General features: G+C 31.9%; 1 protein-coding gene across 11 annotated transcripts in view; it reads left to right on the forward strand.

The window, feature by feature from the left end:
• Lrp1b (LDL receptor related protein 1B) overlaps positions 1-16,514 on the forward strand; it is a 1,848,437-nt gene that overhangs the window by 1,698,068 nt on the left and 133,855 nt on the right. For all 11 annotated transcript variants that reach the window (XR_015445151.1, XM_087195526.1, XM_087195530.1 and 8 more), the window contains 4 exons: positions 5,063-5,169; positions 10,398-10,527; positions 12,252-12,358; positions 12,686-12,818. Coding sequence is in view for 10 of the 11 variants with exons in the window: in XM_087195526.1 (XP_087051652.1) it covers positions 5,063-5,169; positions 10,398-10,527; positions 12,252-12,358; positions 12,686-12,818 (477 nt within the window). In the remaining variant the exon portion in view is untranslated. The remainder of the gene's footprint in view (positions 1-5,062; positions 5,170-10,397; positions 10,528-12,251; positions 12,359-12,685; positions 12,819-16,514) is intronic.

Below are 16,514 nucleotides of genomic sequence, written 5' to 3' on the forward strand. Positions count from 1 at the left end.
ATTGCTGATGGACACATAACTGACACACTTGCTTTTATATTTTTTAATTTTATTTTTTCCCCCATTAAGTTTACTGGTACATTTTATGTATAAAATACATTTACATAAATCATTGAGATCTTGTACCATTGCATGAGTATCTTGGTTCTTATTTTTTTTTCCCCTTCCCCTGCCCTCCCTTCACCCCCTCCACCCATCCCTATTTGCAAAGATTTTGTTTCCAGTTTTTTCCTTTTCACATATTTTTTCTTTTCCCTTCTTTCCTTTCCCCTACTCCTCCCACTTCCCCTGCTCTTTAGACCTTTACTTCCTATTACACAATATCAATTATACATATTTAAAATTAAAATATCAAGACCTAGGAGACATTACTACAGATTTTACAGAATTTAAAAAGATATTAGAAAACATATTTCAAAAATCTCTTTTGAAATAAATTTGACAACTTCTAAGAAGTACCTTGGAAGACAAATTAATGAAACTAACTCTGGAGGAAATATAAAATTTGAATAACACTTATTAAAGAAAGTATATTCCTAGCTTGAAAAACTACCTATATGACAATAACAGGCTCATATACATTTTAACTGATAAATTACATCAAACATTTAAAGAAGAGAAAAAAAGGAACACTTCTCCCCTCATTTTAGGAACTCAACATTGTGCTAATCCTAAAACTGGATAAAGATAATAGAAGAAAAAAGTATGAACATAGATAGAAATTTGTTTAACAAAACAAACTTATTAGAAGTCAGATCTGGCAGGATGTAGAAAGTGGTTTTATTATAGGGATGGCAGTATTGGTTCAGCATTGGAAGATCCACCCCCAAAAGTCATCATTTTAACAGAGGAAAAGAAAAAGCCATATGATCCTGTCACTAGTTGGAGAAAAAGTATTGGATTAAATTCCACAGCTGTTCATGGTAAAAGCTATCAGGAGCCTAGAAGTAGAACAGAAACTTCTCAACAGATTAAAGACATGTACTCCATACTTCCAGTGAGAACGCCTTATATGAATGGAGAAGTTACAATGCTTTCTCCTTAAGGTGGGGAACTAGGGCAGATATGCTTGCTCTTCATCTGTCCATTAAACTTTGAAACCTAGGCCCAAACCAAAATAGTCTGGCAATAAAATGACACAATTAGCATAGGATTGCCAAGGTAGAAGCAAAATCTTTATATGTAGATGAAATGATCATCTACAGAGAAAATACTAAGAAATCTCTAGGAGCCCCTAGAACTTGTATTTGAATTTAGCAGGATTAGAAAACACAAGGTATATATAAAAATTCAGGTTTATGTATACTTGCTATAAATGAAGAATTGGATATTGAAATTTAAAAGTTATGTAGGAGTACAAAGGACCTAGAAAAGTAAAAAGAGAAAAAAACACAGTGTTGCAAGACGTTTAGTAACTAATTTTAAGACTTCTAAAGCTACAGTAATCAAGGCAGTGTTGGTGTAAGGAAAGACATATAGGTCATTTGAATAAAACAGAGAATCTAGAAATAGAACCATACACATATGGTCCACTGAGTTTTGAAAGATTATTTAACATTAACATTTTATGGAATATAACTCAATTCAAGAGCTGAGGAAAAGGTAGTGTTTTCAGTAAATGACACTGGAACACCTGGTATCCATATATAAAAAATTAACCTCAAAACTTTATTTCCATACATAAAAATAACTTGAAGGGATCTGTGAACCTAAATATGAAAGCCTAAAAGTGTAAAACTTTAAGAAGAAATTATAAGGGAAAATGTTTATCCATTTAGGGTAGGCAAGAACTACCTAGGATACAAAAAACATGATGTATAAAAGGAAGAAATTGATAAATGAGATTCCATCAAAATTTAGAACTTTAAATGACATCATTAAATGAAAAGTAGTCCTTAAACAGACAATATTTACATTGCATATAACCTATGACCAGAATATATAAAGAACTCTTACAGCTCATTAATAGACAACTCAATTAAAAAGTGGACATAAGAAGATGATAAATAGCCCGTATAGCTCAAGGAAAGGTGTGCAACTCTAGAATCAGAAAAATACTAATCAGTACAATAACAAGATTGAATTATACACTCATTAGGGAGATGAAGTTAAAAGTTTTAAAAGCCTTGTCATGACTTTTTCTTTTTGTTGGCTTCTTCCCCTTTGAGTTCAATTTGTCATGCCCAATGGATTCATTCTGCTGGGCTTCCTGGGGTTGTGATCCTCATTGTCTTTTCCTAGGATATTGTCTAAAATTTTTTGGAGTGCCGGTTTGGTATTCATGAAGTTCCTGAGCTGCTCTTTATCATGAAAGTATCTTATTTCTCCATCAATTTTGAAAGATAATTTTGCAGGGTCCATCAATCTAGGTTGGAGGCTGTTTTCCTTTAGGGCTTGGAATACATCACTCCAAGCTCTTCTTGCCTTGAGGGTTTGCATGAGAAGTCTGCTGTGATTCTGATGGGCTTTCCTTTGTATGTGATTTGTTTCTTTTCTCTCACTGCATGTAGAATTTTGTTCTTCTGTTGGGTTTCTGGAATCCTAACTATTATATGCCTATGTGTAGATTTTTTTTTGATCAAGGCTAGCTGGAGTCCTATATGCCTCACTTATCTGTATGTCAAGTTCTTTTCCCCTGGTTTGGAAGTTTTCTGCCAACACTTCTGTGAACAGTTTTTTTATGTCATCTGCACTCTCTCCTCTTTCTTCATTGACTCCAATCAGTCTTATGTTATTCTTCTTTGCATTGTCTAACAGCTGCTGGATTGATTTCTCGTGTTCCCTTAGAATTTTAAAACTTGCTTTTAAATAAATTAAAAGCAATTTAGAACAATAGGTGAAGAATTAATAATCAGATAGCCCTCCAATTGATAAAATTAAATGTTTCTTCCGCTGTTTTAAAGCTTTTAAGTATGGTATATTTTACATGTACTCTTTATATGTATTCATTTAAAGAGACCTTTTTAGTTGTTATTTTCCATTGTTAACCAAATTGCACATATTTTGGTACAATTTATTTTCCTCAAGTATAGAAATGCATATATGTACAAAGACAAGAATAGTGGAATCAATCCAGTATGGACTGATAAGAAAAAGAGTTTTCTCATTTTGTTTGGTTTGGTTTGTATTTTTTGAGACAATGTCTCACTATATATTTAAAGCTTGCCTGAACTCCATCTGTAGTCCAGGCTGGCCATGAACTCACAGCAATCCTTGTGCCTCAGCTTCCAAAGTGCTGGAATTACAGGCATGCATCACCATGTCTGGCTTCCACATTATTAATAAGAAAATAGACTTTATTATGCATGTACTTAGAAAAGTAAATTGATTTTTCTGGCTTTTAATGTTAATCTGTGTACTATGCAGACATTTATTACTTCCTCAATTGTTTGGGTGACAATAATGTGCTGAGATGTACAGGCCCTGGTGTCAAGTTGTTTTAGTTTAAGTTTAGTATTAGTTCTTCCATATGCTGAATGATTTGGAGAAAATTTCTTATCCTTTTTGAATCTCAGTTTATCCGTCTAGAAATGGTGCAACAGTAGCACATGTTGATGGTGTCAGAAGGATCTGTTGGTGAATTACTTCAAGTACTTAACAAAACTATAACTAGTGCCTAACAATAAAGAGTGGTAGCTATTCATTGTTATTATTATTATTAGTGTTAATATGGTTATTTTAAAGATAAATCATATATATAAATGCAGTATATAGATTGAAAGAGGAATTTTTAATGTGATATTACTTAAACAAATGAGAAATATGAGGATGTCACCTGATGTTTAGTAGATTTTTCCTATTCTACTGGATGGCGTCTTGTTTTATTCCTAATAAAGGTTATATTTTAAAACAAAGTAGATTCCCAAACAGAGCCAAATGCTGTCTTATATGTATACTGCAATTTCCACTGCTCTCCAAATGTTCTCAAGGTTTTGGTTTTTTTTATATAACAATATAGGTTCCCTTTAATAGTAAGCAAGATGATACTCTCTACCTAGAAACTGAGTAGATTATGTAAAACAATATTCAAATGCTGGCTGCATTGTTCTTGTTATATATGCAGAAGATTAGGCTTCATTTATGTATTTCTGAAATGTATCCTTGATACCTATTCCTCCTTCTCTTGAATAAGAATATCCCTGTGTGTGACACAAGTGTAAACACAGTTAATGAACACAGAAAACAAGAAGAGGTCATCTTTCATCATGCCGGATAGGAATCTAAACAAGAGTTGGTGTTCAGAGGTCAGACTAATTGCTTTCAGAAACAAATTTCTGAAGTCCTACCTCATTGTCCAGAGGAAGAATATTTCACATAGGTGTTAAGCCAAGTAGTAAATGATAATATTTGGCTTATATTCTCCATGGTATATCGAAAGAACAATGAAATCAATAAGTAGCAAATTAGCTAAAGTGCCAGTTAAATGATTAAAGACAAAAGCAAACCATGATGTAAACCAATAGGCAGTTTTCAAAGAAAAGAGCTCTTCTAAACTTGTTTAACCTTATACACCTAGTCATGGCCAAACCCAAGTACCATTCTTGTACCATGAACTCTGGATTTTTTGTGACAAAACTGAACAACTTAAAAATTACTAGGCATAACAAAAAGTCAAAAACCAAAGGCTAGACTCACTTTCCATTTAATAAGCAGACCCGTAAGTACAGAGAGTCACAAAAGGCCTTATGTGTATATATATTAAACAATTTAGAATTCTAACTGGAAGGGATTATTGTTGCAGTATAACAACATGTGAATGTTTCTGCCTTTCATTTTACTTTGCTGTTGTATTTTTGTTAAATAGAAGGATATCTCTTCCCTTGTTTTTCAATTTGTTTCTATAATGTTACTTTATATTTATGATTTTACAACAAATTGGAAAAAAATCACTATATTACGTACCATAGATGTTTCACGAGACTTCCTTCCTTAACAATTTATTGATTCTGCTTGGCTAACCTGTTCTTTTTTTCTTTAATGCTTTCTTATATTATATGCCATATAAATGTTTGAATACAGTTATATATAATGGAATAATCTTGTGCTACTTTTCTGTTCCCAGAGCCACAGACTTGTACATTGAAAGACTTTCTCTGTGCCAATGGTGACTGTGTTTCTTCAAGGTTTTGGTGTGATGGAGATTTTGACTGCGCAGATGGCTCTGATGAGGTAGGCACCTCTGCAAATTCAAACAAACAAAAAAAAGACAACAATTCCATAGACCTCTTTTATAATTATCATTATTCAGCCCAATAAGTGTGACCAAGAACAGGTCCAAAATGCACTTTCCTGCTGATCCCCTGAGATAAGTATTAATCCATGAGCTGTACTGCACACATTCCAGCATCCAGCATAGGGAATAACTCTTGTGCTACTATTGACAGTTAATTTTATAGTCTGTTTTATCTCAAGTGGTGAATAGCTGGGTTGGGAATAGGATGTTTGGAAACCCTGTTCCCTGTAGCTGATGCCCTTGCCATCTGTGAATTTGTTCATAAATTTTCTGCAGTATTTATAGTCAAGACTAATATTTTTATGCATTTTAAACAGTTTCTTCTCCCCAGTCTCTTTCTTCAATATACTCTTACAGACTTTAGTTCTGGTCATCAATTTTCATGAAACCACAGGTTGAGCTTTCCTGAGGTGATGAATCACAGTACATTTATAATAAGGCCTATGTACACATAGCTTTTAGGTGCAAAAGTTTACAATTTCCCTGAATAATTCAGTAAATGTGAATTGTGCTAACATTTATGAGCTTATATTTCAGATAATTACTAAAGGATGCTTTAGAAATAAAAAACAAATATGCTCGTATTTTTTCTCAATTAAATCTGAAATGACCCCAAGCACTCTTTTTTCAATATCAGGAAGAATTTCAGTAGTAATCACTTTTAAGGATTTTTTTTTTTCTGTTCACTTAGATATCAGGGGGGGAAAAGGGGCTTTTACAACACATTCCAAAGGGAAGCAAGTTTTCAGTCTTTAGTGGATACACTGCCTCCTTCTACTGTACATTTACTCCTTTGAAATCATTGCTCTGATTGGTAAACATGTACTCACCCCTCCCAGAAGTCACTAAACACAGAGCATAAACCATGGAGCAACCTCCTCACAACTCTGGAGATTTCTGTGTTTCATGTCTAACTCTCCTAGGCAAACACTGACTTCCTGTCTCTCTGGGAGAAACTGATTGTCTCTACTCTTTACATACCCTCAAGACCTAGTTCTTTCCCAGTCCTTAGGCATTCTTATTAGGATCTGACAAATCTGCACCCTCTCACTCTTTAGGAAAAGTCACCCTAATCACATTCAGGAACCTAGAATCTGGAAACAAATGTGTGTAACTTTTCAGCTGCAAAACATCAAGGATGCAAATTCTCTTAAGAGAAGAAATGAAAACTATGATGTCTACTCATGGACTATTCACAAAGAAAAGTCAAAGCAAACTTTTTAACCTAAAAAAGAGCTATATATTTTTACATTGCCAAACCATGTATTTATTTAGCACCTAGTCACTCAATAAATAAAATAAGCCTTTCCATATCAAGAAAACATATTTCATGTAAACTCATCCATACCATGTAATTCTTTTTTTTTGTTTTGTTTTAATTATATTCCACCAGCCTATGTAATTTGTGAAACATCAGGAGATGGGAATTTATTGCTTAAGACTTATGATTTTGTTTTGCAATTTATTGTTAGTTGTGCAAGGCACATATATAAAGTCAAAAACTTACTTTAACTTGAATCTTTTTCAAAATCTTATTTACTTCAATGTAGATATTTTTTACTAGGAGCATTTCTCTCCTGCCATAAATTAGTGAATATAATTCTTTGATAGATGAATGTACTTCCATATACCCAGGTAATTTCATGATAATGCCCACAAAAAATTAAATGAATTCTCTGAAATGTGGTCTTTTTCTGCATTTACAGACACTTACAGGACATTACAGGAAGTTCATATAAAATAAAGTGTATAACATTGTAGGAAGTCATTTTATTTTCCTGAAGTCTAGAATGACTGGTTTCAATGACCAAAGGAAAGGAACAATGAAACAAATAAACAAAAAGGAGGACCTAACAAATGGCTAGAAAGTAGAATTTCATAAAAGAAATGTACACATTAGGAAAAATTTGGGAGAATCGCAAAGATAACTTTTGTATGAATGAACTGATGTTATAATTAGCTTATTAATATGCAGTCAAGACAGAAAATTAAAAACTTAGATCAACCTAATTGCACATCAAATGTGTTTTTCTGTGGCCTATGCAGATGATAATTTTTTACAGTGACTGTCAACTATATTTGACTTCTGGATCTACCATAACATTTTGTAAGTACAAAATGCAAAAAAATCTCAAATGGTATTTATAAACTCATTGTTAATAAGTATATTTTGCTAATTTGAAACTCATGTAGGGTTACTCATATGCTTAATTATGTTAAAGTCACTAGCATTCAAAGGTTTAAGGAAAAAAAATGAAATACAGAGATTAAAAAAATTAAATAAAAGCCCTATAGTATTAAATTCAAAGTACCAGTTTGAGATGTTAATTCATCTTATTTTTCTAAAAACGAAGCTGCACATTTTCTGGTGCAGTTGTCATAGTGTTCCAGACTATGAACAAATATGGAAGGAGAAAAAATTGCTAATTTAAATTGATGATAGTTGATGCATGTATTTGGAATTATATGAAGTTCATTATACCCTTCTTTCTACTTTCCTTTGTGGTTTAAAAAAAAATCTCTAAAATAATACTTAAATATTCCCCACACACATCCAATGCCATATTGGAATTTATTACAGATTGAAATCTTTCGATGATAGTAAATGCATCTAAAGTGCCACCTCCTGAGTATTTGTCAAAAGTATCACAGTTGATTATTGAGGTATGGCACTAAAACAAGTTTGAGAAACCATTCATTAGTTCTACATATGTTTACTGAGCAGTTATGATAATCATGGCATGGTATTACATATTCTATTTGTAGCCAGATATGATCCTTGACAATAGAACATAAATACATATCCCAAACAGAAAAGAACAAATTTTTTAAAATGCAAGCCAACAGCCTTATTGTAACTAGACACAAAAATCCTCAACAGGACATTAGCAAACTGAATTTAAAAGTAAATCACAAAGATTAATCCACACAGTTAACTGGGATTCATCCCAGTGGTGCAAGGATGTTCAATATTTGTAAATCAGTAAATATGATACACTATATGAACGTCATGAAGAACAAAAATTATATGAAATTAGATGCCAAAAAGGTGTTTCATAAAATGTAACATTTTTTTCATGATAAAACTGAAAACAGGAGAGATAGAAAAAACATACCTCAATGCAATATAGACCATTTATACTAAACCAATAGCCAATATAATACTGAATGGAGGAAAAGATGAAAGCATTTTACTAAGATGTAGAACAATACAAGCATTGATATTTAGATCTTAGATCCATTTTTATTTTAGTTTAGTGAATAGTGAAAATTGTCATCATTTATGTCGAGAGAAATGTTCCAGTCACAGAAACACAAATATTGTGTGATCAAATTCATATATGGAATCTAAACATTTGGTCTTATGGAAGTTGAGAGTACAGTGGTGGTCTGGCGGGGGGTGGGGTGGGGTGTCAGCAATCAGGAGATGGAGGGAAAGGTGGATCATCATTATCACTAACTAGAATAAGTTTGGTGCACTATATTGTAGTAGGGTGACTATAACAATAATGAGCTATAAAATTAAAAATGCTGGAAGAAATTATTTGAAACTTTTCAAAGAAATGACACATGCTTGAGGAGATAAGTATTTACCTTGATGTGGACATTACATAGTGTATGTATATTTGTGAGTAAACATGATTGGCAGTTTTCATGCATTACTTAAAATAAATTTAAACCAAAAATTTTAAAAATTACTTTAGACTCCTGCTTTCTCTATGTGGTACTTCATTCAGTAGTTTTTAGTTAGTTTTCTTGCCATGTCTCAGAAACTACCTATGCTTGGCAAGCACAGTGGTGAAGAAAGGATATGGAATTCCTTTCTTTTGATCAATGCATGGCCTACTTGTCTAGTGTAATTCACAACATTCACCATTACTTCGCCTAGCCTTCAAATATGTAACACCTATTTTAAATTATTCTTAAACATAAAATACTACATCTTAAGCAGTCCCATTTCTGGTAAAACTTCCTCTGTAAGCCTTTAGTAGAAGTTCCATATTTATTAATTTTTGGAATAAACATCTTATTGCAATTGTGATATAGATGTTGGTCTTTCATACTTGTCTACAAGATTCTCAAGTATAAGTAATAAAATTTATTATTATCTAAGAAATTCCCTAGCAGGTCCCTTCAATATTTGGGAAGAGAAAGAAGAATAAAATCAATTATATAGCAGGATATCTAATTAATCTGTCACTGGGAAAAATAAAATTACAAAAATTTACAAAGTAAACTTTCCTTGTTTATATGGAGATGAAACTGAGAAGGTAGAGCAACTAAGAAGGTAGAGCAAGTAACAATTCGGAGCACTTCCCTTCCTGGGAGTTTCACAGTCTGTTAGTGTTGCAACTTTTGTGGGCGGAGCGAGCAAGTCCAGTTTGGCAAAAATTGACTTTGCTTTAGAATAGAAAATATTCACTAGAGCATGCCATTTTAACCAGGGTTCAGACCTGGATATTTTGGATTTCTAGTGAATCTCTTTTATTTACTTGAATTAAAAAATTAAATAATCTACAAAGGCAAATTTGCTACATTGTTTGACTTGTAGATAATCTATCTCTGCATGCAGATTAGTATAAATGACAGTTGTGACAGCAGGTTTCACAGTTCTTTAGGAGCAAATGTCAGGAGAGAAGTGGTGATTTACCAATACCAACTAAACTATAAAAGGAGCTGTGAAGAGGAATAGTGAAGAGAATGGAACTCTCCTTGAAGTCTTGGCAGAGTAAAACAGATTTGCCTTGGGATGCTTGCTTCCAGCCCAAGTCCCAGTGAACTGGATAGAATTGCTTAGCAATGATTTTTAAACCTTTGATTTCTCCAAAATTTTCATTATCACCTATAATGATGAAAATTTCATCACCTCATAGCTTTCTGTTAAAGAATGGTCCACTCATAGCAATTTAATTGGCATAGTGAAGAGTTATTTACTCTTCTTCTACTCTGTTTCATGAAGACCTACAGAGACAAATGAAAATAGGAAATTAGTTATAATTCTATTATATAGTAGCAGGCTGAAAATAGGACCATCTGAGCCACTTTGCTAGATGCGGTTTCTACTTCTAGTTTTCTATGCATTGGTTTTCTAGTTGTCTTTTAGTGCTGTAAAAATTTTCCTAAAGCACTTTAATTTTAATTATGTCTCTATTGTATTTGACAGAGAAATTGTGCAATAAGTTGTTCCAAAGATCAGTTTCAGTGTTCCAACGGTCAGTGTATATCAGCAAAATGGAAATGTGATGGCCACGAAGACTGTAAATATGGGGAAGATGAGAGAAATTGTGAGCCAGGTAAAATGACTGAGGGGGTATTTAATTTACTTGGTATTCTAACTTGATAGAATTTAAATTTAGACAAAGATATGCAGAACACAGTGGCAGAAACATCCACTTACTTATTGTTTTAAAGCAATAATCTGAAATATTTATAGATAAATTAATTGAGGTGCCCTTTATATGTTTTGAAAGCATTTTGGCAGATGACATCATTACTTACATATGAAATCCAACATTTATACACCCAAATTTTGATTTTTCATGGTTTTAAGAAATGACCTGTAATATACATAGGTAAATTAATTGGTGTGCCCTCTGTGTTTTGAAAGTGTTTTGGCAAGTGAGATCATTATACATATATGGGATTCAAGGTTTATTCAGGCAAATTTTGAATTTCTTATATCTTATCATACCATTTGGAATTATTTTTCCAAATAGAAAAAGGAAATTTTTTGAAAGTGTAACAATAATAAAAGTTTTCAGTTATGTTTGAGATTATGAAACAAATATAGTGTTTGATGTGCTAACATATTAGAAGTAGAAGTATATCATTTGTATTTATACCCTGGAACAAATTCAAAATTAAATTAGGAAGCAAAACCAGAGTAAAAAGAAATTTAATTTGTGCATTTATGCTAATTAAATATGGCTCTATAATTTTGCTAATTAAAGCATTTGATTTTTACTTAATTTTATTATATTATCTTCTAAAATAGTGAGAAAATCATAATATAACCAATATATAACATTGACAATATTGCCTTAAGAGATCAGATCAGAGTAGCAGATATCCAAGGCACACATTCCTCGCTCAGTACTTAGTGCATGGCCTATATTGCTCAATGATCACATCTTTTTCATATTGAATCCAGACATATTCTTAACTTTTTTATTACTACAGATTCCCGGGACAAACACTGCTAATGAAAAGTAATTAAAACTCAGGGAAAGAGGTTTTAGCGTTCCTGAACTAAACAATTATACCACAGTAATTAGCGAGGACATTTGCCCATGTAGTGGTGTAATGTATGATCAGAAACCCCAAGGTTTTAATGCAAGCCTAGAAAGCCCAAACCAATAAAGTGGACATCATAATATTTATGTTAATTAAGTGGACGGTGCAGTATTAATAATTTGTATCCACCTGTTATTTTTAACTTCTGTATCATAAAGCAATACTGAAAATTATATAGGCTATGCTAACTATACATATATTCATGTTTAATATCTCAAAATAGTAAATTTCTTAAAGCTTATTCAGTATCAAATTTATATCAGCCAAGTCAAATAGCTATCATTGGAGCTATGAAAGTATGCCAAGATTTTCACTTTTTGCTTTACGATATAAATTCATATTTCCAAAGAGTACTTAATATTTTTATAGTTTTGAAAATGATTTTAGACTAATCTTTTAAAATAATATAAAAATTGTGCAAAACTCATTTAACCCTTCAAAATGAAAGTGATAGAAGATATTGAGGTCTCCCACTTCCTTTAATCTGAGTTAAATTCTTACTGCACAGGATGTTTTATCCTTAAAGTATATTTAATAGAATACAATGATGTAATAATGCATATTTTAAATGAATCTTTAATTCCAGCTCTTGAATATAGTTTAAATAATATAAACTATATTTATTCCTCTCTATGTATTTACATTTTCAAATGCTTATGTTTTATATCTCAAATCTGTCATTTATTTTACTATATCTGAATGTCCACTTCATAATTTTATTCAGCTTCTCCTAGTTGCTCATCAAGTGAATATATATGTATCAGCGGAGGATGTATTTCAGCATCTTTGAAATGTAATGGAGAATATGATTGTGCTGATGGTTCAGATGAGGTAAAGTCTATCATTTGATTACAATCTTTGAGTTTTATACAGAAGGATTGGGAAAACAAATATAATAAAAAATAAATAGAAACTTGACCTTGTCTAAAATAGTAGACATATAGTCTAAATACAATCATTTCAACAAAGACCTGAATTTTCATGCTATCTCTATACAAAACCCCATTGTCATTCATAGTGGTTATATTTATTAAGTCAAAATGAAAGAAATCTTACTCAATTGTGGATCTCCAGTACTATAGCCTGTATTTTTATTTCCCCTGGGATTATATCATCATCATAAGTGAAAACTGTGATCCCTGTTTTTTGTTTGAACAGATGGACTGTGTGACTGAATGTAAGGAAGATCAGTTTCGATGCAAAAATAAAGCCCACTGTATTCCAGTTAGATGGCTATGTGATGGAATTCATGACTGTGTGGATGGAAGTGATGAAGAGATCTGTGACAGAGGTAAGGTATTGTTTTGTGTGGGCCCATAATTGAAAAATTGCAAGTTAAGGTGCTGTGCAGAACAGTGTGTGCTAGAGGTAGAGGATGAGATCATTAAATGATTCTTTCTACCTCTACTCTTTCTACCTCCATCACAACATGTTCCAAATAAGCAAATGCCAGATCATTTTCAGACAATATAAAGTTGATTATATGATGACACATTTAGTTGTTTACACACCAAACAGAAGTCAAATGCAAGAGCTTGGTAAGTGCTGAGCATGAGTCTATCTTCAGACTTGATGTTGGGTCAGGAATGAGGATGTGGGAAGAATATAGAGGACATATTATTGCAGAAATATGCTTTTGTATTCTATTTATGCTTCTCTTCTCCATTGCTTGCTTTCCTCTGGAAAACAGTAAGAACATATGGTGTATTAGATTGTATAAATCCACATGCTGTATGATAAGTAGGTAATAGTTTGTGCCCCATATTTCCATCTTTTCATATTGTTGAGAAAGTGAACTACATTTTTTGTCAGTATCAAAAACAATAGTCAACTTTGTCATATATTGTTTTCTAGCTACGTATTTTATGACAAATAACAACTTTATAGTTGTAAATCACTTCACTAAAAAGCAGCAGTTGTTACTAATTTCAGTTAATGTGTATTAATGAAAACAAAAAGATTTGTACTGATATTTAAAGTGATCACTAATTACACAAATCCTATTTTATATTGTTAAATATATTATTTAAGTATAAAACATCTTGCTATTTGCTTATCAAAATCTCTTAATAGACTTGACATTTCAGAATATTTGAAACATGATCAACAGCAATGACAGTAGAAACTGCCTCAGGATGCAAAACATTTGAAATGCACTCAGGGATCTTAGAGCTTAAATATATCTCAATATTTACTTCAACAAATGTGTAGCCTCCCGAGGAGATATCTTCAACTTCCTAAATATTAAAATAGGTGGTTACTATTAGATAACATTCCAAACTTGATCAGGTATTATTATTATTAGAAGAAACTTTAATTTCCTTCAAAAATCTGTAGTGCATTAAATAGAATGATAAAAGGTTAAACATCCATAATGATCGTTTCTAACTTTGATTAAATGCTCAAACTCAATTTATGTAGCTTGTTGTTCTAGATCAAAAGACATTAGGATGAACTTCAACTGATGAGCTCCACCTGCAACTTCAGTCAAGGCAACGCATCTGGCTCATTTTCCCATTGTTTCTTTCCCAAGCTTCTGTAATACCACCTAGCTAGTCTCAAACACATATAAACTGTTTCAAGGTGCATTTCATTTAAGTGTAGGTGATCATTACGATCCTTATTGAAGTGTTGTTGGTTGCATATACCCAACTCATCCTGATAAGAAGGGGCAAAAGTGAATGATTCCATTTTTACTTCCCCATGTTTTTATTCCATTACTTTTTTTTAAACTTAAATTCTTTTATTGGTACATTTAGGTATACAGTACGTTTACATTTACCATTGAGTGCTTGTACCTGTACATGATGTATCTATGTTCTTATTTTTTCCCTATTACCTGTGTGCCTTTCACCCCTTCCACCCTTCCCTATTTACATAGACTTTGTTTCCATTTTTTTACTTTTTAAAGATATTATATCTTGGCAAAACTGGAAAATGTGAAGTACTTTAAAATCTGAAAGATTTCTGCTAAACGTTTAATTTTACTGATTAAAAAAAGAAAACTCATACCTTTAATTCTATCTCTTAAAATGTGTCAAAGCACTCCTTTCTACACTCATGCTCCTAACTTTCCTTCGGTTTCTTTATTTGGTACTACATAATTATTTTCCAATAAAATATCTTTGTTAAAATATTTGTTCCTGTTCATATATACCTTCAGTCATGACAAAGTTTTTATTTTCAGTGTTTAATTTACTCTTAGCGAATGGATTGTATACTGGATAAGAGTCTTTCAAGGTTTTGGGGAAATGAAATGCCGGAATAAATATCGCTTCTTTTAAATCTCACATCTACTCATTTGGAGTCTGGAGACATGAGCCTAAAACTTGCAGGATAGACATGACATATTTTCCCTATAAATCAGTTTTACTTCTTTGATATAAGGGACTGAAACTCCAAGGACTGTGGAATTAAAGGCGCATTCACATTTTTAAAGAGGAAACATGACCTTGATGAACCCCAGTGTTAGTTCTAGCTTGGCCTTCCATACTTTATCCTACTGTTTATGGGAATCTTGAAGGAAAAGATTTGGAATTATTCCTTTTAGTAGTCATAAGCTTTAGAGTAAATTGTGTACGTTAATTATAAAATATCACAGTACATTAAAGGTTATCTCAACACAAATTAAGAGAACTCTGAATACTTATTTACTGTGTTGATATTCTTGAGGCTGCCAAAGGCTCAATTATCATTTAGTCATGTGGTTGTTAATTGATATCTACTTTTCAATTTTTCTAATAACTTCATGTTGAGTGGATTAAGAATGTGACTAGGAAGTTAGAATTAGTTAGTCAGTCTCTTTATATTATATCTTTTTTTTTTGCTGTGTGCTTCATGCTATTTCCAAATAAAGCATTTTAAGTTAGACACAGGATGTCACAATAGCACTATGATGTATTTTTTTGAAATGCAAATTATAGTACAGCATGAAGTCATTAGTAGGTTATCGTAAAACATTTGCCTTCCTTTACAGTTATGATTTATTTTATATTTCTCTTCTTAAAAACAGTGGAATGTCCAAAACTCTATGGGGACAATTATGTTATCTAATGTAATACCTTAGGGAATTCATTTTTTCCTTTTAACACAACTGATATGTGCTACAAATGGAATTTTCTAAAATAATCAGGGGCATGGCGAGAGTTCACAAATTCTGTTTGAATTTAATCCATCATAAAATATAGCATGCTTTATTCATTATAATCTTTATCCAGAAAAAATACGACCCTACTTTATAGTCTATGGACTTTGATTTTCAATTAAGGCAACATCCACCTCAAAAATTTTGCCACTAGAACTTAATTACACATTTGTGTGATAAATTAAAATTCAGAACAAGGATAGTTATGTGGTGTTTACAATCTGAGGTACAATTATTTTCTCCAAATTCCATCCGTAAGATGACAGCTTTTTCTGCGTTTGCAGGTTTGATCACTTTCTTCCTTCAATCCCATTTCTAATGAATATACCCATTTCTAAATGTTTATATCTTCAGTCAGTCAAATCTAACTAACCGAATTATTCGTATTTCTTATCACACATATGAGGTTACATAGTATAGTGACGATATCTTATTTATTTTAATTCTAAATCTCTATCTTTGTGTTACTTCCCAGGTACTCTTTGCAAATATCACTTTATAATTACACTAATCCTGCTTCTTTTGGTGACATTTGTCTGAGTTCTAGACAAATTAATAAGTTTGTCCAAAGTACAATAAGGATCCACAGGTTCTAATGTCTTATTGAAGTTTCTATTATATATTGCTGTCTCTCCTGATATAAACTCCAAATTTTGAGGTTCCTTTAGTCCAATACATTTAGTAAATACACTTGGCAAATTTATAATATTTTTATTATTCCTAATGCTTTTTGTTTATAGATGTAAAAAGAAAAAATGTAAAATTTTAAAGTACAAAAAGAATTATTGAGCATTTTCATAAAAAACAGAATAGTGCTTAATAAAGCCAAATTCCTGTTGTTTT

Source organism: Heterocephalus glaber, unplaced genomic scaffold, assembly GCF_053883595.1.
Source record: "Heterocephalus glaber isolate CG9 unplaced genomic scaffold, H.glaber_assembly_v1.0 deba00000347, whole genome shotgun sequence".
Taxonomy (NCBI): domain Eukaryota; kingdom Metazoa; phylum Chordata; class Mammalia; order Rodentia; family Bathyergidae; genus Heterocephalus; species Heterocephalus glaber.